The 23,575-nt window shown below is 35.7% G+C and overlaps 1 protein-coding gene across 2 annotated transcripts in view; it reads left to right on the forward strand.

Moving 5' to 3' along the window:
- Window positions 1-1,681: 1,681 nt before the first annotated feature.
- Window positions 1,682-23,575, forward strand: part of LOC106466723 (corepressor interacting with RBPJ 1-like) — a 36,782-nt gene continuing 14,888 nt past the window's right edge. For both annotated transcript variants that reach the window (XM_013927026.2, XM_013927027.2), the window contains exons 1-7: window positions 1,682-1,927; window positions 8,994-9,088; window positions 13,207-13,283; window positions 19,591-19,598; window positions 19,868-19,932; window positions 20,229-20,277; window positions 21,823-21,925. In XM_013927026.2, the coding sequence (XP_013782480.1) occupies window positions 1,856-1,927; window positions 8,994-9,088; window positions 13,207-13,283; window positions 19,591-19,598; window positions 19,868-19,932; window positions 20,229-20,277; window positions 21,823-21,925 (469 nt within the window). In that variant the 5' untranslated portion in view covers window positions 1,682-1,855. The remainder of the gene's footprint in view (window positions 1,928-8,993; window positions 9,089-13,206; window positions 13,284-19,590; window positions 19,599-19,867; window positions 19,933-20,228; window positions 20,278-21,822; window positions 21,926-23,575) is intronic.

The raw sequence follows: 23,575 nt of genomic DNA on the forward strand, positions 1-23,575 counted from the left end.
TCTTTTTTTTTACTCCTTCAGTTTTGCATTACAGCTTTTCTGTACTTTGTTGAAGTCATTTTGTACTTTGTTAATGTACTTTTGTATTTCTTCAATCTTATTGTTGTAATTCCTCTGTACATCTCCTATTGTTTCATAAGGACTTTCTTCAATCATATTTATTTTTCTTCTCATTTCTTCTTTAAACATTTCGCATTTTTTTAATTTCTTAAATTATTGTCTCATACCTCTAATTTTGTGGTTTTTCTTCTCGTCTTCTTTTATGATATTGTTACGCCTCCGTTCGTTAGTTAATTTTCCGTAAAAATTCTTTCCGAAGAAACTTTACCGATACAAGTCCTTTCTTAAATAAAACTGGTTTATTCTTTCTGAATACAACTTTGCAATACACTTAATTTCCACAGTCGCGCTATAACAAACGCTATAATTCACAACGAACGTCTCACGTGCTCAACAATACGTCTCTCTCTGTCCGCAGTTCAATTACACATTGTTGCTGTCACGTCTTGATCGTCTTATTTGTACAAGAATACCGAAATCTAGTAACCTCCCGACGCTTCATGAACGTTCTAGAAGCGCGTGGCGTGTTACTAGCGTCACGTGACCTCCGCTATCGTAATAATATTTTATAATCATATTTAGCAAAGCTTTGGTCTCGCATAGGGACCTGGCTGCAATGTTGAAATTGAACCAAAATTCAATTTTGATTTGTATTTTCACCAAAAGTATCCCAATTTTGACATTAGTGTTATAACGTATTGTTACGACAGCGGAAATCACGTGACGCTAGTAACACGTCATGAACTTCTAGAAGGATCCTGTCCCTTCCTGAATGCTGGAGCGTTTACTAGATTTCGGTATTCTTTTATATATAAGACGGTCAAGACGTGACGGCATCAATATAATGTTTAATTGAACTGCGGACAGAGAGAAAGAATTGTTGAGTCGAGCATGTGAGACGTTCGTTGTGAATTATAGCGTTTGTTATAGCGCGACTGTTGAAATTATGTGTATTGCAAAGTTGTATTCAGAAAGAATAGACCAGGTTTATTTAAGAAAGGACTTGTATCGGTAAAGTTTCTTCGGAAAGAATTTTTACGGAAAATTAACTAACGACCAGAAACGTAACAGTATCCTGTCATTGAGCGGGTTCTTTTGGATTATTTCGTGAAAATAATACGAAGTCCAGTTCGCACAACGATAATAAATTAGTTTATTTCTTACTTATTGTGTGCTACATACTACTATTACTTGTGCACAATAAAATCTCTAGGCCTAAGTCCACAAGTAAATGTTTTCTCTTTCAACAGAAATGTACTGGTTAATGGTATATTATGACTAAACAGATACATTTATTTGTACAATTCCACGGTTAATCGATCGAGTAACTGAATATACGCTTAACATAGGACTGTATTAGATCAACTTAACACACAAGTTTTGAAAAATTGAGGCGGACGAAAAGATTAACATTTTGTATACCGTTCAGCATTTTTAATAAAGCCTAAAAATATTGCATATAAATAAAATCTTAACAACTAATGCACCAGTTATATTTACAGGTTCCTCTTTTTACTTTTCGTCCAGTAAAACATAATGGGACATAAGTGGTTCTCATATGTATTTCCAAATATATATAGAACTTTGTTAGCCAATGCCAATTTATCGTAGAGAGCAGCACGCAGTAAGTTTTTTCAAAAATGGTGGCTATACCTTACGATTACGACGCAAGAAACACTACTGCAAGTTTGTTTTGATCTGTTACATTCTTCCACGGTTCTAGAGATTATTGTGTTGCTGTTGATTATTAATATTATTTAAACATTTTCCAATTAAAAGTTAACATTCGTTTAAAATGGGTAAAGGTTACAATAACTACATGTGCAAAAAGCCCTTTCACCCAGGTTCGAAAGCAAACATCAAAAGGGTAGGTTTACTGTCACTGTCAGTAATATCATTAACTGTATTTTTTAGCTTAATTTTTAAAACTTTTTCAGCCTAATACTGTGTCATAGCTAATATTTTTTATTAAGTAATATAAAGTTCAAACTAAGGTATAACGTAGTAAATAGTATTATTACAATATTATATTAACTAAGTAGGTAGTAATATTTTATTTTTAATAATACTTTAAGTTGAAAGTTTAATAATACTAGTACTACCACCACTACTACTACTAAGTACACGTAATGATTTATCTTCTTAGTATCACTATAGTCTATAGTGCCACTAATATTCTAATAATAAGTTTAGCCCTTATTCTTTTTATACTGTACTACTTCAAGTTCTTAATTGATTTGTTATTAACATATGTACAAGTTGTATCGACTTGAGACTGAATGTATGTAAAGGAACTACATAACTTTATATTTATGATGAAATAGTAAATTTTACAACAATGAGTTATAAACATGTTGAAAATTATTTTATATAAAGAACATACAGAACATTGGTGTGTGGCCTTCTGGCAAAAACTATGCCTTCAGAAGCTCATACATCAAAACACCACCATGGTAAATGCCATGGCCTATTACATACATATACGTATAACTTAAGGACAACAAGGGATCTGTTGGTCAATCTAGGTCATCCCATCCACTGTTATTAAACTCTAAAATAAAAGTAAAACACTCAAATCCACTTTTTACAATTCAAATATTTGTCAAACCTATCCTTAAACTCCCTTAAATTAATTGCATCTACCTTGCCAAAATTTATACTTGCATTCCCTAGTCTTACCATTCTCACCACTAAATATGAGAAAAAGATTATGCTTCAACATTATCAGTTCTCTTAATAAGCTTAAACAACTCAATCAGATCCCCTCCTAATTCTTCTCTTTTCTCAAGAGAAAATACATTCTCAAATCTTAACCTATCCTCTTATGACAACCTTTTCATCACAAATATCATTCTAGTAGCCCTCACCTGAACCCTTTCCAATAATACAGTGTCTTTTCTAAGGTAAGAAACCCAAGACTGAATATAGTACTCCAAATGTAGTTAAACCAATAACATTAAACCTCTTTAGTCTTCTATTCAATATTTTTGTAAATATAACCAAATCATATTTACCCTACCACTACCTACAGTGTATTGCTTGGATGGCTTAAGAGACTGATCATCCAGAACATTAAAATGTTTTTCTTCCATAAAACTGTTCGTTATTCCCATCAAATTTATACTTAATCATATGACAACTCACATGCATTACCTTGCATTTATTATAATTAAAAGTCATCTGCTCTTTATTTTCTAACTCATCAAATGATCTAAATTCTTTTGTAAAGCAATAGCAGCATCTTCACAGCTAGCAACACCCAAGTTCATTGGCAAATTTAAGTGATTTATTGACCATTCCTTTATCTATATCACTGATGTAAATCAGGAAGAGCTAAGGTCCTAACACTGACCCCTCTGAGGTACTACCCCACTTGTGACATTAATCCAGTTTGACTGAACTCCATTTATAACAACCCTCTACTCTTCCATCTAGCCACTTTTCTGTTCAGTGAGCACTTATAGAAATCATTATTTTTAAAAAGCCTTATATGTGGCACCTTCTTAAATGTTTTCTGAGAATCCATATACACCAAATATTACACTTTTACCCTCATCTACATAAGCGTAATTTCTTCAAAGAATGCCATGAGATTAGTAAGGCAAGATTTTCCCAAAGTGAAATCACACTGATTATCTAACAAAATCTTAAACTTTGTTAAATGACTACAGAGCATATTTTATCATACTTTTAAAAACAGCCCCACTATTGATGTAAGATTAATAGGCCTGTAATTACCAGGACAGTTTTTATCACTTTTCTTGAAAATAGGAGTAACAGAATTGGCAACTTCCAATTCTTTAATACCTGCCCACTATTCAAGGACTTGCAAAAAATAATAGCAAGTAGCTCACATATCCAATCTTTAATCTTCTTCAAAGTCATTTGGGAAATATTATCTGGCCCAGGAGGCTTATCATTCTTTAAATTTCCCTATCTTTTCTTAACAAGCTGAGAATTAATATTGTCTTGTTTGATCTTGTTTTGGAAAATATTGTAGCTGTTCAGAATGAGGAATATTGCTTAAACCTACATTAGTGAAAACTGAAGAAAAAGTAGAATTTGATAGTACAGCTATCTTGTAATTGTCAGTTATGAGATTTCCTTTATCATCGCTCAGAGACCATAGTCCCTTCGTAATATTTTGCTTACCTTTGATTTTCTAAAGAAATTCTTAATGTTAATTTTTACATTTTCATCCAACATAATTTTTTTCATATGGCCTTTTTGATTTTCTAATTTCCTGTTTGACCAACTCTCTTGATCTTCAGTAATTCTCAGTTCCTCACCATAGTGGTGAATTTTAACTTTGTAAACTTATAAAGCTTTTCTTTAGTTTTATCTCTCATATTCTTTATAAGCTGTTCTGTTTGTTTTTTTTTTATAAGGAACATGCCTATCTTGAAAATTTAAGAATTTATTTAAAAAAATTTCCACGTGTGATCATCATGTTTAATTAATTCCATTGTGCAATTAATAATAAATAATTCTTAAAATATTCCTTCAGAATTTTCTTAAACTTGTAACCAAAACTTCTTTCTAATCTTCATAATCAGTAAAGTATCAACTCAGAAATGCTACTTATTCCTCTGTACCACCAAGAGCTATTATTTTCTGTGTAACTGCTGTGGAATTTCCTGCACATGCCACAAGCCTTGAACAAAGTTCCACCCCTACACATGTATACATGTTTTGCACCAGCCTATGATGTAACAGTTATAATAACCAACCCCCACCAGAAGGAGGGCAATGTGACCTCTGTGCACTTAAATCTGTGAGCACTAATATATTGTCATAGGCTCATTCTTTCCTTGGCACTGCCTGTATTCAAACATATTTTTTCCTGTGAATTTTAAGTTTCTAGTTACATTAATCAGTTAGATTTCTTTAATGCTACACTGCTTTTGTCCTTGTTACATTTTTGTTCCATCCACCTTATTGCAACTTTGTTTTCTCTAGTCACCACATTTCTACTTTAAGCTACTTTCCATAACGTATGCCACATAAATTATATAATTAAAAATCCTGAGGCCCAGACATTTCTTTTCAGGCATTTTCTCCAACTAATTAAATAACAACTGGAAGCACTTTATCTGTTCATGGATCTGACAGTTATTTTTCCTTTTCTCATTTAATAGAGCACATGTCTGCATGTGACAGGTCTTAGGTTTCACTCCGTGGCAAGATACTTTTCACATTGTGGATAACTTAGCTTCCACAACCTTATTGAACTGTGATGAACTATGGTATAAACAACAAGTTAACTTATGAGTTTCTCTCTTTCATGCACCAGGTGGTTGGTTCCCATCTGCCTATCTATTTCTTCTTCAGTTCAGATCCCTAGTCATTTTGTTTCTTTGCCTTCTGTGGAGCCTGCCTAACCTACAGACAATTTTGGCCAGCTCTTCCACCTCCAGCCTTTATTTCTGATTCTTCTCTCCTTGATGAAGAACAGGTACTTCCTCCTTTTCTGTTTGCTATGCTCATGAATCAAGTATGTGATATTTTGTCTTTGTCACCTGTATATCATAATGTCTTTAGTTGTTTTAGTTTGTGTACCTTTTGTTTGAAGTCCATATGGTTCCACATCTTTTTTGTCCTACTGATTTTTGTGACTCCTTTACTATGGCTTCAGGCCATAGTTCTACCTATTATTACCCTACTTGTTTACTCTCTTTCTGCTCTTCACCTCATCACTGAGGCTCTTCATTATGACCCCAATAGTGTTAATGGAGATGCTTGTTTTTTGTTTGACATTTTGGTTTGTATTTCTTCCTCTCCTGTCTCTATTTTGACCCCTTTTTTTGGAGGGGGGGGAGTCTCCTCAGTCAGGTTTCCATATTCCTTCCTCTTATATCTGAGACCTCTGTCTTTGGAAGTGTTCCTGACTCCTTGGAATCCTGGCCTTAGGCTGCTCACCTGCAATCTTCTATTGTTTCCTTGATTTTCCATTCACTGGTCTACAGGTACCTCTGTCTGCCATCTATCTTCAGGAGTTATGTTGGGCTACATTTCTCTTATTCCTTGTACTCTCAATTCTGTTTGCCAGCCACCTTCCTGCGTGACTAGCCATCACAGTTCTTGGCAGTGATTATTCTTTGAAACTGATCCTGGGCTTTGGTTCCACTGGTGCCCATTTCTCCTACTTTACACTCCTGCATTTTTCCTTCTCCATTGATCCTAGGGGTTTTCCACATTCTATCTTTTTGTTGTTTATTTATTATCATACTCCACCTCTTATACTTCTAATCATCCTTTTTTCTATTGTCTTCCCACCCATCCATTGCATCTTCATCATCTTTAGGATGTGGTATCCTCTTTGTTGGTGGCAGGAGCCATAGAACCTGTCTCCCACCCCACTTTGGACTTTCATTCCTGTCTTTTTGTCATCCACATGAAGTAGGGGGGTTTGGTACCCTGTCATTGGCTTGGCTTTGAATCCCATTATTATTGTTTTTCAATACCAGATGGATGACTTTCTAAATCTGCATTGGGCCCTTTATCCCAGATTCTGTTTAACCAAATTAGATGTTTTAACTGCCTTCCTTCACAGTTCCATTTGTCCTATGTCCTGTCATTTCTCCATTTTGTCTTTATTGGTTGTTTCTTTAAGTTTCATGCCCTTCCCTTCAGCCTATCTATTTTTTAAGCCAAATCATGTCTTTCTGTGCTTGCATTTTTTTGGGTCCTTTTTTCCATTATTATATCGTTATCTAGCTTCTCCTAGTCTCGTCTGTACAGAAATTGGTGATTACTACCTCCTCTCTTCTTTAAGAGGTCTCATTGCTTGGGCTGGTTGGTCTAACTATCCAAGTCTGTTTTGACGCCCATTCAGTTTCTTGTCTGCCTGGGGGCTTTCCACAACTTCTGTGCAGGATGGGCTCAACTTTTTCCCTTGCGTCTTTGTGGAATCCAAGGTACTTCTCTCTCTCCCATTTTGCAACTGTTACTTCTTCGGGAGCCTTGATTCTCACCAGTTGTGGACATGTGTCTCCTTTGACGGGCTCTGTGGTATTGTTGGAACATGTCCCTTGTGTGTCTACTTTCTTCTCTATATCCCCTTGTCACGTTGGCTGGAGCATTCCAACACATCTCAGGGTATATCACTCTTCCTCCCTCATCCCAATAGCATCTTCCAACCAGTGCATCTATTTCCAGAGTTCTCAACATCACCACCCTCTCTGTGTTAGGAATTCCAGATGAGTATTATCTGCATATCAACGTTTTGGAAATGACTGCAACTTTTTCAGCTTGCCTTCTTTTTGGTCATAGTTGCCCAATCATTTTGTGATTATCCGCTCAGACAACTCTTCAATTGTTACTTCATTCAACTGTTATGGTGTCCTGTGCTCTTTCGCCCTGAACTTTTCTTCTTGGACCTACAGTTGTCATAATCACTTTACATGTCATGTTCCTGGAACTTGTACCTGGTTGAGATTTGTTCCTATTTCAGAAGATCTTGGTTCAATGTTGTTGTGACTCCCATTTTGGAAGTCTCATCTTGGTCTACCTCAGTCGTTCATTTTTCACAAAAGGGTGCTGTGCCTTGTTTTTTGGTGTGGGGTTTGTGCAATCCTTCGCATGACATATGGGATTTTCCATGGAGTAGCCCATTTTCTCTCTCACTCTTGTCAGGCTTCTGTTCTCACCCACCATGAAAATACATGGGCTGGCTATCCCCACTGATCTTCCACTCTTTTCAGCCAGGCCATTATATTTCCTTCTTTACCTGACCTTTCATCTAGGGCCTGTCTGTTTTGTCCAGTACATATCTTGGGGTGTTATCTGTAAGCTTTTGCCTCTTGCCAGGCAATATTTTTTTTACTTTTACTACTCCTTCCCCATCATCTGGTCCCTCTCCCCTACTGGGACTTTTGTATCGTTCTTCAGGCTTTTATGACTACCCCCCTGAACCATTGGTCTCCTGTTCCTTGTTTCATTTGTATGTCAGTGTTTGTTTAAAGCAAGAACACATAGTGTTCATAGCTACTACTATACATGGTACAGTTCTTGGTCTTAGGAGGCATTTGTTATGTATTTTGCATAATGAGGATGTGCTTAGATACAAGAATCACTCAGATGTGATCCTTGTTGCTGAGTTCACTATGAAAGGGCAAAAAGACTGCTTTTTTTTCCATGGGTTTTGATGGATATATCAAAAGTGTTCAGGGAATGTAATACATGCAGAAAAAAGAACGCACCCAACTTTTAATGAGATTACTTTATCGTAAAGCTACCAAACTTTGAATACATCGGGTACATAGATGTGTATTTTGTTGCTAAAGGATCTAATTAGTTGCAAAATTATATGGCTCAATTCAAATGACACAAGTTGTGCCCCTAGAGTAGTTTGAGACTACTTCTTAGAAACCCAAGAATAATTCATGGAGATAGGGATACAGAAAACAAGTGTGTGTGCACCTTTCAATGATTCTTTCCTTTCTTCAAACACTTGACAAATCCATCAGTATCCATGAAAAGAACCAGAGGCTGTCTGCTTTTTCATAATAAACTCAGCAATGACAATCACATCTAAATGATTCTTGAATCTAAACACACTTTCATTGTACATTTTAGATGCTTAAGACCAAGAATGACCTCCTGTCTAGTGGCAAGGATGAACATTTTGTTGATGTTTTAAAACCAGACTATAGTAGGATTGTGTAAGCTCAAATCATCTATTTGAATTATAATAGTTTTCTTTATGTTATTTTAGCCCATGTTGAAACAATGATTCAAAATTAAATAACATTTTCAAAAAACAAATTAAAAAATGATTGATAATGTCAGTTTAGGAACTCTGTACATGACCAGTGTTGAGTTTGTTGGACTTTTTGACTGTGTTACTTGACTAAATGGGAACAAGTCTAGATCAGTGCCTGTGTAAAAAGAAATATGTAAAGTATATTAATATTTTTCTTTTTTCTATTTAGACATGGATGGCAGAGCAGAGGACAGAGAATGAAAAGAAAAAACAAGATGACCTCAGACAGCAGTATGAGAAAGAACAAGACCTCTATAATAATAGGTTAGATGCCAAAACAGGCTTTAGTGTTATCTATGTTTTCCAAAACTATGTTGAACATTTATTGACATGGAATGTTTTTTTTTGTTGTTTTTTTAATTTTTTTTGTTGTTGTATATCTTTGTGTTTTGGATAAAATGACTAAAACATAACTGTTTGATATTGGAAATAATTTCAAAAAACCATCAACTTATAAAATTAACTGTACATATAGAAAAGTACAAAGTATAACAGGATATGGAATGTTGTTAAGCTTCATAATGTACAACTTGAAAAGCTACCTTTTGAAACATCTTTGCAATTCACATGCTCATACTAAAATCATGACTCAAAGAAGAATGAAAAATATTAACTGATTGTAATGGCTTATTAAGCATTTCCGATATGGTACATTACCTCCTCTCACATAAATAACTATTTTCGTTCAGTGCTGCCCTCTATATACAAAATAACTTTTTACTTGTGCCACAAGCTTTCTACCTCCCCTTCATTGGAATTGAAAGATTCCAATGTGTCTCTCATGAAAATCATCATGCATCAACCCTCCACCAATAAGAGTGTGGCATACTCTCATGATGCATGTGGCTCCCTCTATTCAATTCTATCATTTCTTGTTTGGCAGTACTCGTTCAGACGCGTTTTGTTTTGGTGCTCTTCGGGTGAATCATGATTTTAATAGTTTAATTGCTGAAGTGGGATTTCTTCATTATTATTTTCCTCTTTACATTGAATAAATTGTTCAATTTAACATAATTTCCCAGTCTTTATTTTTTTCTCACTCTCTCTTATTTTACATCAAACATTTTTGTTTGGTTTACGTATTTCTACAATGAATTCTGAGGTTTGTGTTCCACTTTTGGTGTTATACCTCTAGCACTATTTTTACAGGCTGCAAGTGGGGGAGACCCATCATTGGATTTGTCTGCTATTATCCATTGTGAGATTGATCGTCATATTGGTAAACCACTGATCCTCCTTTTACTAATGTTCATTGTTTGGATCCTGCTCTGTGGCATGTGGTCCCTGACCAGGTATTCTTTAACTATTCAAATCTGCACTGCCAAGTGATGTCAACTTGCATATTATAATTCAATGGTCACGCAATACACGTTGCAGAGATGGGGTGTTCCACAAGATTACTTGTAGGTTTATCCTTGTGATAGAATTGCTTCATAAGTTTGCCTGTACCATACTCACCCACCCATGGACTACACTGGTAAAACAGAAGGGGATAGCTGCCCATCCATGCCATGCCTTGTATTGAATAAATCGGTAAAGTCTACTTTTAAAAATAGGATTTAGTGGTCACCCATTGCACTGTCTCGGGTGTTGTCGTTCCTCCAGACTCTCCACCATGTTTTACCTCACTTTTCTTCTAGTGGAGTTTGAGAGTCCTTACCACTTTCCAGTTCCAAGCCACTGGGGTGGTGGACCATGGAGGCATCCTCCTGAATGGATTAGTGAAATACAAAATATTAAAATGATTATAAAACCACTCAGTTGAGAGAAGGGTGGTGGTGTTCTGCTGGTGTAAATGGTGTGATATCCTCCAATATGAAACATAAAAACGAATGGGAGTAAGATGTCAAAATTGCAGTTCACCCCTTCAATTGGGATCTCTCTTCCCACCCCCACATGGATGTCAGTTCCCAGTGGACAGGTTTTAGATTTAGAGTAGAACGAATCAACATAAGTCCTCACACATGTATTACAGATGTCTGTATTCCTCCCTCATTTATACTCTATCAGTGTTGTGGGTCATGGTGGAGGTAATTGCAGGTTCTTACGGTTCTTTCCCTTCTGCTATCCCTCGATGTTTCTTATTCCAAGGATGTTAATGCACTTGGGGTGGTTCCGATCAATTTCACTTTTGAGGGCGATGGTTTACGTTATGTAGACATCTTTTTGATACCAGATGTCGGATTCCTGGATCAATCTATCAATTTATCATATTTATATGTGTTCCGTTTGTGAGTCGGGAGGTACTAGATTTCCTCCGGTCTCGTGAACATGAGGTGAAGATGGTATGATCCTCTTTCCTGTCCCTGCCAGATGGCTGGGTTTTGGATTGTAGTTGACTCACCACCAGTATGATCCTCTTTCCTACCTCCACATGGATGTCAGTTCCTGCTGGCCGGAGTTTTAGATTGTAGTTGACTTGCCAGTGGTATGATTCTCTTTCCTACCCCCACATGGATGTCAGTTCCCGCTGGCCTGTGTTTTAGATTCTAGTTGACTTGCCAGTGGTATGATCCTCTTTCCTACCCCCACATGGATGCCTGTATCCATAGGCCTGGTTTTGGATTGTAGTTGACTTGCCAGTGGTATGGTCCTCTTTCCTACCCCCACATGGATGCCGGTATCCATAGGCCTGGTTTTGGATTGTAGTTGACTTACCGATGGTATGATCCTCATACTACCCCTGCATTGATGTCAGTTCCCAGTGGTATGGGTTTTGGATGTGGTTGGCTTGCCGTGTATGGTCCATCGGGCCCTACTCACTCCACACCTAGGGGCACATTCTTTTCATTTTACCCACTTTTATAATTTCTGGGTTTGAGTTTCATAAATATTGCATGGTTCAGAGCACTTTCTGGTCATAGTTCTCTCCCAGTTGGATGTGCTCCTCTATTTTCCACCCATATATACAACATCTTTCTAAGATGGGTGAAGAGTATACCTGGTTCAGAAGTGGTGCGGTTCCCCACATAACATCTAAGAATCTGACAGTTTCATCTTAGGAAGTGTCCTTCAGATGTTTTTGAAGGATGCTTCTTTCTTTCTCTTACACCAGTCCCTCCACCTATTCAATGTGGCATTCTAGCTATTTATGTGAGTGAAGGTAATGTACTATGTCAGAAGGTATAATTTTCCTATGCTGAAAATGTATTTTTGATAGGTACTTACCTGCAGTCACACTTCTCACCCTTCCTCCCCACTGAAAACCGGTGCTTCCATCTACTGCCAAAGCTCGAAGTGATAGTTCTGTAGAATTGAATAGAGGGAGCCACATGCATCAGGAGAGTATGTCACACTCTTTTTAGTGGAGGGTTGACCAATGATAATTTACATGAGAGACGCATTGCAATTAGTCAATTCCAATGGAGGGGAGATAGAAGGCTCAATAATAGCTATTTATATGAGAAGAGGTAAGTACCTATCAGAAATATATTTTCAGTGTAGGAAAATTATAACTTTACTCAGTGGCAAATTTGAGTATTTGAGCTTAGCTGCCCATAACTAAGACTTTTTAACCATCAAATTACTGACTCATTAAAATACTGTTCACTACTGGTGTGGTCCACATATTTTATCATATTTAGCAATTTTATGTTTTTGCCTATTAGAACACTCAGTGTAAAGAACTGACTGAATAAACTGGATGAAAGCACTCAGTTCTTATGTACAATATGTAAGAAATCCCAGAATTACAGTATTGGGAGGTACTTTTGTTTGATTTTTTGTCTTGAAGTAGTGACTGTATACTAATTTGCTGTGATTTACTGGATTTCTGTATATGAAAAATAAGACTTTTTGATAAGTGTCACCTGTATTTTTAGAATAAACAACAAACCAACTGATTATTATTAAAAACATTGTTAACTTGGTATTTTTCTCGACCATTATTAAGGTTCCTGATCTTTTTGAACAAATGCAAAATGGTCCTGATCTGTATCTGTTTAAGAAAGAATTGTGAAAATTTTTAATATTTGTTTTGATTTGGCTTGTGTAAGTGATCAATTTATCCAAATCATAAAGAAAATAAACACTTCTTTCCTCTCCTTTTCTTTCTCTCTCCCTCTATCTTTTTTTTTAAATCTTGTTTCAACTGTGCATATAGGGAAAAGTTAGTTATACTATTACTGTATATGTTTTTTGCATCAGTATAATCAGGTCTGTTGTAAAATAATGTCACTATTAGTAGTAGTATATGTTTTTACATTTGTATTTTAACCTGAGATACCTTGTAGGACTTTAATATTTACAGTATTCTAACAGATTACATGAAAGTACATGTTCTTTATAGGGGAATCAAGATTGAAATAAATTTATTTTTCTGAAACATAATAAAAAAATGATCAACTGTGATGTAAGGTAAGTCATTCCTGCTTGTATTATAGGGCACTGATCAGCAAGGAAAGTAAAGAAAAACTGGCTCTCAATTTTATGTATGAAGCACCACCAGGAGCAAAGAGAGGTAGATGAATTAATTATTCAAATAATTATATATGTAGTCATGATTAGAGTCAACAGAAAAGTCACTAAACATTTAATTACTGTTTTAAGACTTTTATTAAAAAAATGTACATTCATTAATTTTTGTTCTCATCTATGTGTATGTTCTTTCAAATCAATTTTAAAATAAGTTTTTAACCGGCATTGTGACTTCAAAGAAAAAGAAATTCTCACAAAATCATATGATAGTTCAGTAATTAACATTGATTATGTATTAGGTCCAGACCAGAGGTGTAGTGTAGTGAGAATGCGTTGGCACAATGTACCTGCACCTTTTATAGTCAGAACTCTGTACCTCCACTATTTTGAATGAATTCCACCTTTCACGTTTATGCGGTAGATTTTGCCTTTCGGTACTTCTTTATTTAGCACTATACCACTGGTCTAGACTAAAGCTCAGTGTGAAAGCAGATTTATGGAAGATATACGGAAGAATGTTGTAGGAGATACTCGTCATAAATAAAAACAAAAAAAAATTAAAAATCTTGTTTTCTTAGTTACTATTTCTGATACAGTCTTATCTCCTGCCACGCAAAGCTATCTCAATCTTCTATTTGCCCTCTAAGCATTGCTAAAATCTTTGCACTCAGTGCATGAGGGTACATACCCCATCAATTTTGTACCATTTTTGAATATGTACATATCACGTGAATACTCTCCACCAATATGAAAGAGGTACATGCCTTAAATTGCAGGGAGCTAGATTCATATGTTTAGCTAGCGATTTCATCTTCTTTTCAACATGACAATGCTTCTGAGGAAGAATACAATCAATAAGAAGACAATTTGGAGTCTCTTTTTTCCAGCACCTTTTTATTTTGGTCTGTCACACTCTACACCTCTTCAGGAATTTTCACCTTCTACCAGTTGCTGTGCTGCCACGTTATTTACTTTGGTGGAGAATTGTTCTGTTCCTCCTTTCTTCCTATTGCTTTCAGTTCTCCCAGGGGATCTGTGGTAAGTTTTTCGACATGTACACTTCACACCTGGTTAATATACTCATGGTAGGTGCAGCTCAGATGTCCTTTGTGTGGCTTTGTCCTTACTTACACATAGGAGAATTAAGTATTTCATGTCATCAGTGCTCGAGCCTTTGGTAAGTTAGATATTTATGTGTCCTTTGTCCTCTAAGTTACTTTAGATGAGTTGTATGTTAGATATTGATTATTACTTTTTTATTAATTAAATTTAATTGTTTTGCATATTCGTTGATATTACATACTTTGTAGACTTGGCAAATTTCGTGGGTTTGTTAGTTTGTAAGCTACATATCATTACTACTAGTAACATCCAGTTCAGTGTTCTAGCTGACTAAAATAGAAATTAACTATGTGCCTTAGTCACCCTAATTTTCGTCATTGTAGGACTTTCCTGCTCTTAGGGCTGAACTTTGCTTTGGCTCATTTTTCTATGTTTGTGATGCTAGAAACCTCATTTTTTCCTCATAATTTACAATTCAGGATTCTTCCCCACAGTGCCCACATCACCAGTAGTTATTTATTGCTCTTAAGTTCAGTAATCCAGTTCAGGGCTTTACTGTTTGAACAAACCTCGGCCCTTTAAGTGTTTTGTTGGGGTACAAACTCTTACCCAGCATCTTTACTCAATGAGTCTTTTCACTCTTCTTTCTATGAATGAGTAGCTCCTGCTTGCTTCTTCCCATTCACAGTCCAGAGACATCACTCATCTGCTCCTACAAGAATGGGTGGGATTCCTGATGACAATGGGGAAATCTATTCTTACCACCACTCAATACCCCATTCATTAGCAGTTTTTTCTTCATTTCTTCAACTTTCCTCTCTTCATCTTCAGATTTGGAACAAGTAGTTCACAAGTCCTTCACCTCACATTTCTTACAGCTCTATATATGTTCTATATCTTTAGGGATGTGGGCTTTCTTAGAAGCTCTCATTCCCATGGGTTTGGCTTATAGGCATTCCCTTTGGTGGACACTCCTAGATCAGTGGAACTTCTCCTTGGATTCCTTGGACCACTTTCTTACCCTTCCCTCACCAATCAGGGCCAACCTCACTTGGTGGTTAAACAGAGACCAGACCATGGTACAGATGCCTCTTACTCTACCTCGTCCAGATTTACGTATGTTCAAGGACTCATCTTTAGAGGGTTGGAGTTCTTATCTCAACTACCAGTAGATTTCTGGTCTGATTAATCAAGGAGTCTTTTCTTCATATCACCATATTTAAGCCTTTGGCAGTTTGTCAAACTTTGTCCCACTTTCTTCCTCTCCTGTGAGGGAGGGTGGTTACGGTACATTCTGACATCTCCACATTGGTCACTTATATCATAGATCAGGGGTGTGGTGGGGGGTGATACAAATTTCAGGTCTCTGTCCTTTCTGTTCATAGATCACCTTTTTGGGCTCACAGTCACCACATTGTGGTCTTAGCTTGCCATTTTCCTGGCTCTCTGAATCTGATTGTGGATTGATTATCTCCCCCCAACAAGATTCTTCACATCCATGCTTACCCTCCTATTCGACTCCTCTCTAGAGTTCTATCTCTATTTTAAATCACTCCATGTCTCATCCTGCTGATGACTTTGTATTGGCCGGCACAATCATCATTCCTAAAGCTCTGACCTTTACTTGTACAACCTCCCTTACCTTTGTCTCAGTCCTTATTCTGTCAACCTTGGTTAGACATTGTTCATCCAGGTGCCACCATGCTCTGTCTTCATGCATGGCTTTTGTCAGGTCCATTGTCTCAGCCCAAGGACTGACTCATCATGTTACATCTTTCCTTTCTTGATCCATTAGACCCACTTTCGTGTCCATTTACCCCAGGCAATGGTATACATTCCTCCATTGGTCTCATCTATGTGGTTTACATTCTTCTCACCCATCAGTTTCTCATCTTTCCTAATTCTTCACCTGGTTTTTTGACAAAAGCTTGTCCACTTCGACTATGTCCAGCTTTCGAGCAGCCATGTTGAACATCTTCCATTTCTCCAGGTTTCATCTGGTTTGGTCATCCCTTGTCTTTTCCCTCCTTTTCTGCTCCATTGAGTCATGTGTTCCTCACGTTCCTTTGATTTGCCTGATTGGGATCTCAGTGTGGTCCTTTATGCCTTACCCATCTTCCCTTTGAACTCTTGTCTTCATGTTTCATCTACCATCTCTCCCTCAAAACCTATTTCCTTCTCCTTGCTTATACACATTATAGATCAGATATTTATGTCTTTAATGTTAACTGGTTCCTCTACCATTCCTCTTATGTCATCCTATGTCTCAACTGGTCCTTCTTCTCTCAAACCTATACTGCCTATGAAGACCATCTTGCTTTCACATCTATTTCATTATCTTCCATCTCCCACCAGTACTCCCACTCTGATTGGCTTCTTGGTCTGGTTCGCTCCTTATGGTGTTATGTGGCACATCCTGTCTCCTTTCTGGATTCATATTCCCAACTTTTATTCCCTGGAACCCTTCTGTTTCCCGGTACCTATCCCCTGTCATGGTAACTGGTTGGGTTCATCAACTCATTACGCTAGTGTATTTGGACTTATCCATGGATGGTCACCATTTACACAATGTTTCTTCTTATCACATTTGTCATACCACCATATCTTTGGCTTCTTGAATTTGCCATCTGTTGGAAGAGATCATTCAGGCCAGAATGTGGACTACTGCCAATTTCTTTGTCACTCATTATCTGTAGGTTTTGGCTGTATCTTCCTAGGTGGAGAGTCTCCCTTCCCTGGTAATTCAACACTCATTTATTTGCCTTTCAGTATCACTTCCTTTCATTTGTTTTTATTTTCAGCAACCCTTGTTTTTACCATTGATACTGGGATCCTACTCTGTGGCTGGTGTTGTCTGGTCCGGTATGCTTTGACTCAAACCTGCACTATTTGCTGATTGCACTATAATGCTTACTGTAGAGATGGGGTGTTCTGTAAGACCACTGGTGGCATATATGTATATTTTCTAGATATCAGTAAGTTTCACTTCATGAGTAAAGCAGAAGGGGATTTCTGTCCATCTCTGCCGACCCTTTGGTTGAATAATTCGGGGTTGATCTCCTTTTCAAAATAGGGAATCACTGACACCCATTGCACTTTCTCTGGTGTGATGTTCCTATGGACTTTCCACCTGTTTACTCCCCCCTTTTTTTTCCAGTGGAGCACAGGAGCCCTTGCAACTTCCCAGTCACTGGGGTGGTAGACCATGGAGGTTTCCTCCTGAGTGAGCTTAATTTAATTTACCATGTATACTCATGACCATACACTCAATGAGAATAGGGCAAAGCTGGTTTCCCTCCTTCCATTTCCACAGAATGTTTTTTCAAAGAGTGACAGTCATTGATTGGAGCAGGTCCAGCCTATGCAGGATCCTCCTTGTAATACCAGGTTTGGGATGACACTGCCATGTTCCTACAGGTGTGTGCAGTTGAGGCCCCTCTGCTCATTAATTCTGGTTGCAGGAGTTTCTTTCCCTGCTACTATGGCTGAGTTTGGGGGACTTTGTCTGCCTCGTAATATTGGCAACAGAACATACGTACACTGTTCCTATCATTGAGTGAATGTTCCATGTCCTCATGATTCTGGATATAGGATGCTTCTTCTCTGCATTTATGGTACAGTGATTTATGATTTCTGCTCATAATATTGGTTACAGATATTGCCCTGCTCTTACAGTTGAGTTGAGGTAATGCCATGATCCCATAATGCTGGGTTCAATTTGTGGTACTTCTTGCTCCTATGGTGGTTTTGGGAGTTTGCCCAATTTTGGCTGAAAGCTAACTTCCTCTTCATAATCCCAGTTGCTTCACGTATGACACTATTTACTTATGGTTGGGGTTGTTGAGTGTATGTAACATGGTCCAGGTGCCTTAGCCGATACGTGATGCTAAAATATATAGATTTTTTTTTATTCTCATCCTCCTGATGCCAAGGACGAGTTATGGAACCTCATCTGTCTGGTTGAAGTTGTTATGTACATAGCTAATTCTGTTTATATTTTACTATAAATTGCACCTCTCAGAACAAATTGTATTTGTGGAAATCTTTTTTTTCTGCCCACATCAGATTCATTTTCTACTTCAAGGACAAAGAGCATACCTGTTTCAGAAGTAGAGCGGAACCCCACAATTGTGGTTTGTTTTATCTCGGAGCACAACCGTTCTTTCTGGGTGGTTGCATTTCACTTGGTTTCTATGTAGTGTGCCTAAGCCAGCTCTTCCACCTTCGCAATGTGGGATTCTAGTTTTGTGTGAACGGAGGTAAGGTAAGACCGATCAGAAGTGAACATTTTTCTTAGACTGAAAATGGATTTCTCATAGGTACTTACCACTTCTCGCACACTATACATCCTTCCTCCCCATAGCTGGTGTTCTTCTCTTAAAGCCTACCAATTTTCGAAAGTGAGGATTGAGCAGGAATAGCAGATGGAGCTAGTTGCACCAATATAGGTGGTGCAATACTATTGATGTAGAGTAGACACATAAGTACATGTTCAACAATGGTGCAAAATTGATGGGGTATATAGACTGGTGTGCTGAGCTCAAAATTTTTTAACAGTGCTTAGAGAGCTGATAGAAGATTGAGCTTTGTGTGAGTAGAAGTAAGTATCTATTGGAAAATGCACTGATGTTTGTACATGTGTAAAAGCTTAATGAAAAATTATAAAAGTACATTATTTACTCCAGAAAATCTAATCCTCATATATATATATATATATATATATATATAATGAGATAGCATCACAAGTATTTTAAAGGTTTTTGTCACTACTGTGTTCAACTGCCATTGTGTTGAACCTCCATATTCCCAAGTGAAATGACATCAAGCATTGAGTGTCACTATTTTTTTTTATTGGAATAGATCACTTGACATTAATGACCAGACATCTGCTTCCTCTTTCTCAAGTGTGCTAATACATATACTTTGTTGACAAATACTTTCTTTTGTATACAGATTCATCCACCATTTTCCACAAACAGGATGGGAAAATAAACTTCACAAATTCAAATAAATATTACTGTTTCATCCAGTGAATTGTTTCTTTTAGTATACAGATTGTAAAATTGTAGAAGGGAATAATAGATAAGAATTTAATTTTAAGAGAGAACTCACAGAACTAGTGTTTGCTGTTGAAGATAAATTAACTAATGGAATAATTACTTTAGATTAGTTGAAATAGTATAAAATAAAAATGTTTACTTTTTATTGTAACTATTCAGTTGTTATTATGAAAGATGTAATAATTTTACCTTTTTTTTTTTTTCTATATGACCATCAACTTGCTTCAGAAAGACAGGTTGGTAGCTGTTTCTGATATGTTTGTTTATTTTTCAAAGTTCTTCAAACCTATACAAAAGGAGAATGTTTTATTAAAAATATTTCTGATCTTATGTGAAGAAAACACTTACTACTAAGATGATTACTTTTTTCTGTTAAAAGAGTTTGAATATTAACTTAGTAACAAAGTCCTAAAAAAAACATTGTGCAGGAAAATCTTCAGAACAACATTAATACATATGTCTGTAGTTCCTTTGTACTCTTATTAATGAAATTTTCCTAATTTAGAAAGAAGATGATGAACCAGAATACAAGTTTGAATGGCAGAGGAAATACAATGCACCAAGAGAAGAGTATTGTATTAATTTTATTTAGCTATTTCCTCTAATTTTTCGTATCTCTTTTGTTTGACTAGCAACTTTCAAGTATAACTGATGAAGGCAAGAATTCAAGAATGTATTATGATAAAAGCAATGATTTTCAAATGTATTAATTACTTTAGCTTGTTGCACAAAACTTTTATTTTAAGTTCTTACTTGTATTATCTTTTGTTTAAACATTTAATGACCTTGTAATTTGCACTACTACACAAGAAGCTCTAGATTTTGTCATACTTTGTCTTGATAGAAGTATTGGATTTTTACTATAGTTTTGCAAAGGATAATGCAGAGATTCGTGATCAACCCTTTGGAATACCGGTAAGGAAGATCATTTTGTTAAGTTTGTTATGATAAAGAAAACAACTTTGATATTTAACTTTTATAAAGATGTATTTGAAACTAGATGTTATTTTAGTCATGTTTTTGATTTTCTCCACTTTTTATGTGAGTGTTTGCTAAAAATTAAACATGCTAATTCTACTATTCATCTTTCAAGGCTGCAGTATGTGCTTATCATTTTCTTAATTATAACACTTTGATCATTGAAGTACTGGGAAAATCTGCTCAAACAATGAGGACAATTATGTGTGTGTTGCCACATGAATAATGTGACATAAACCTGAACAGGAAAAGCAAGTTACTATGGGGGCATTATAAGGTGATGGCTATTCATCTGTAAAAGAGTAGCTATAGAGTTCGAATTGGGTACTGCTTTTCAGTTGCCATTAATCTGGTTGGTAGTTCCAAATTAAGGATGGTGGCAGCTAGCTTCAGTGTTTCTGCCATAAACGAAACAAACAACTCTGACAACTCAAAGCTATTTACCCTGGATAACATGCGTTTCTTAAGATGAGCCAGTTAGAGCTGTTATGCAACTTATAATGTGTGTACTGCATCTATGGCCTTGCTGTGAAACTTTCACATGGTAAAAGTATTTTGTAAAATACAGTGTCAGAAGTGTTATATTCTTTTGAATTAACTAGAAAACATTGAGTAAAATTAGTTGTTTTTTCAGATTACCAAGAAGACCAGTAATTATGATAATTGTTTGGTTGATTTTTCTTCTTTTGTGTCATTAGGTAAAACTCTTTTAAACTTACAATAACTCTCCTTGCAAAAATGAAAAGCATCTATGCTAAACTGATTTCTCTATTCTCTCATCTTATACACATAGCTTTCAGACCTGGCAGTTTGACTAATAAAATTCTAGTCAGCAAATTGAAATCTGTTTTGTCAAGCAAGAAATCTGAAATTGTATCACATAGTTTATAGTAAAAGCATGGTTACAACCTCCTACTTTGAGACCCCCAGTAGCTTAGTGGTAAGTCTGAAGGCTTATAATGCTAAACACTGAGTTTCAATACCTGTAGCGGGCACAGCACAAGATAGCCCACTGTGTAGCTTAACAACAAAGAAACAAATGTACTTTGAGCTTGAACAACAAATATAAACATTTTCTTATATATCATATCTAAATTATGCTACTTTGTAGAATGCCAGTACAAGCATTGAATTGTTTTATGTAATCAGCTTTAAGTTTTATCTAATATGAAGATAGTATGTAGTTATCAGAACAATGATTTATCATATGAAAATAATTATAGAAATTGCTATAAATATTCTTAAATTGTTAAAGTTGTGTATTTCCTTAGAAACGTTTATTTGGCTGCTAAGGTACAATACCTTACACATTTCTTAGGTTTTGAATAACCTTGATAAAGTACAGTAGTTCTGCCAAAATTGGTGATTGAAGTAAAATATTCTTTCATGCAAATTTTTTGATGTCAGCAATTAAAATGCTAATTCCTTGTAATGATTTATTAAAAATAGTGATTCATTAAAGCTTGATGGTAATGTTTCCAGGTAAGGAATGTTCGATGTATAAAGTGTCACAAGTGGGGTCATATTAACACTGATAAGGAATGTCCACTGTTTAATAAAGCCAGCACATCTTCTTTGCCAACAAGTAAGTGTTTTTCATTTTCCCAGTATAGACATACTATGCAAGTAAGAATGCAATAACAAAGTTTTGTAAGATTTTATTTTAAAAGTCAAACAATTTAACTGGTAATCTTCCTTCTGTTTATTGCAGTGTATGCCATTTAATGCATTAAATGTTCTAGATTAGAATTTAAAACAAATATGGGGGTGGGAGAAATAAACTACAATGTTCAACAGTCAATTTAACATCATAAGATTAACATTTTATATAGTAGTAATGTCATACTAAGCTAATAATATAAATATTCTGTTAAAATAGTACTTGGTCAAATTTATAGAATATTTTTTCATTCTTGGTTAGTCAAATGAAGATTATAACAGAGAAAAAGAAATTAATGTAAACATTGTTGCAAAATAGAAAAAGTAAGTATTAAATATTAATATATGTTAAGGACAAATTTCAGGGAAGTGTATTCAACCAACCTCAAAAGTAGTTTGAAATAATAGTAACAAAAATAAATGTGCATAGTTTAAATGGTTTTATACTTGTTTAACTAAGTAAGATTAAAAAAATTAAATTTGTCAAATAATTCATAGCTTCTAATCACATCTGTTTCTGTGATTAAATGTTAAAGTAACTATATACATCTTTCAAGTTGTTTAGGATAATCTCTTTAAGTCTGGGCAAAAGAAATGACATATATATATATAAACTTCGTATTTAAAATGAATGGAAATTGTACAATACAGTTTCCCTTGTTGTCTAAGAGCTGTGTGGTGTAGTATTTGTTGCTCTAAGTAAGTATGTACATTTTCAGAGAAGAAAGTTGGGCTAATCCTAATAGAATATAGGAGGAGTAAATGGTTAAAAAACCTGCTAGGGGTTTGGAAAGTCATAGATATATGAAGACTTTTCACTTAGCTATAATTTCTGATTTTATAAACTATAGCTTGGATTGATCAAACACAAACAGATTTAAGTATTTATGGTAAGGTTGGGGTGATCGGGTATCAGTTGTCTGTATGGTTACTTAAGTCTAGTTAATAGTTACTTTTTTCTTATTACTAAATACCAGTTAGCTTATGCATTTATTGTTTTGGTTACAATTCTGTTGCTATCTGCAAGGAAGTTGTGAGAAAGATTTTTTGTGGTGGTAGGAAATGGAATTCTGGCCTGGATCTTTCTTGTTAAAAAAGCTGTGTACTATTCATTCTTCTCCCCCCATTACAAACTAATTGAATGTTTTCAAGAGGGCTATTTAGGTTTTTCTGAATTTATGTTAGGTTCACTGAGCATATTATCACTTAGGCAATTGTTGAAGGCTTCTTTTACCTTTTTTTCTCTAATGTGTGGCTCGTAGACTGTTATTTTAGTAGTATTCCATTTGCTTATAATGGGCTCTTGCAGATAGATCACTATTACTGAATCTTGTATGTATGTATTGGAGTTAATGTCCACATGGGAAGATTTTTGTTATTGGGTCTTTAGGTGGTTTTGTGTTGAATTAATTTGTGATTTTATTGTGACTCCTGAATACTGTCCTTACTTAATATGAATAAAAACCCTATAACCCAAGTGCTTTCGAAAGATGGACCTTTCTTCTTCAGGGGCAAACTGAAGAAAGGTCCATCTTTCGAAAGAGCTCAGGTTATAGGGTTTTTATTCATATTAAGT

This window comes from Limulus polyphemus, unplaced genomic scaffold (genome assembly GCF_000517525.1).
Source record: "Limulus polyphemus unplaced genomic scaffold, Limulus_polyphemus-2.1.2 Scaffold2361, whole genome shotgun sequence".
In the NCBI taxonomy this organism is placed as follows: Eukaryota; Metazoa; Arthropoda; class Merostomata; order Xiphosura; family Limulidae; genus Limulus; species Limulus polyphemus.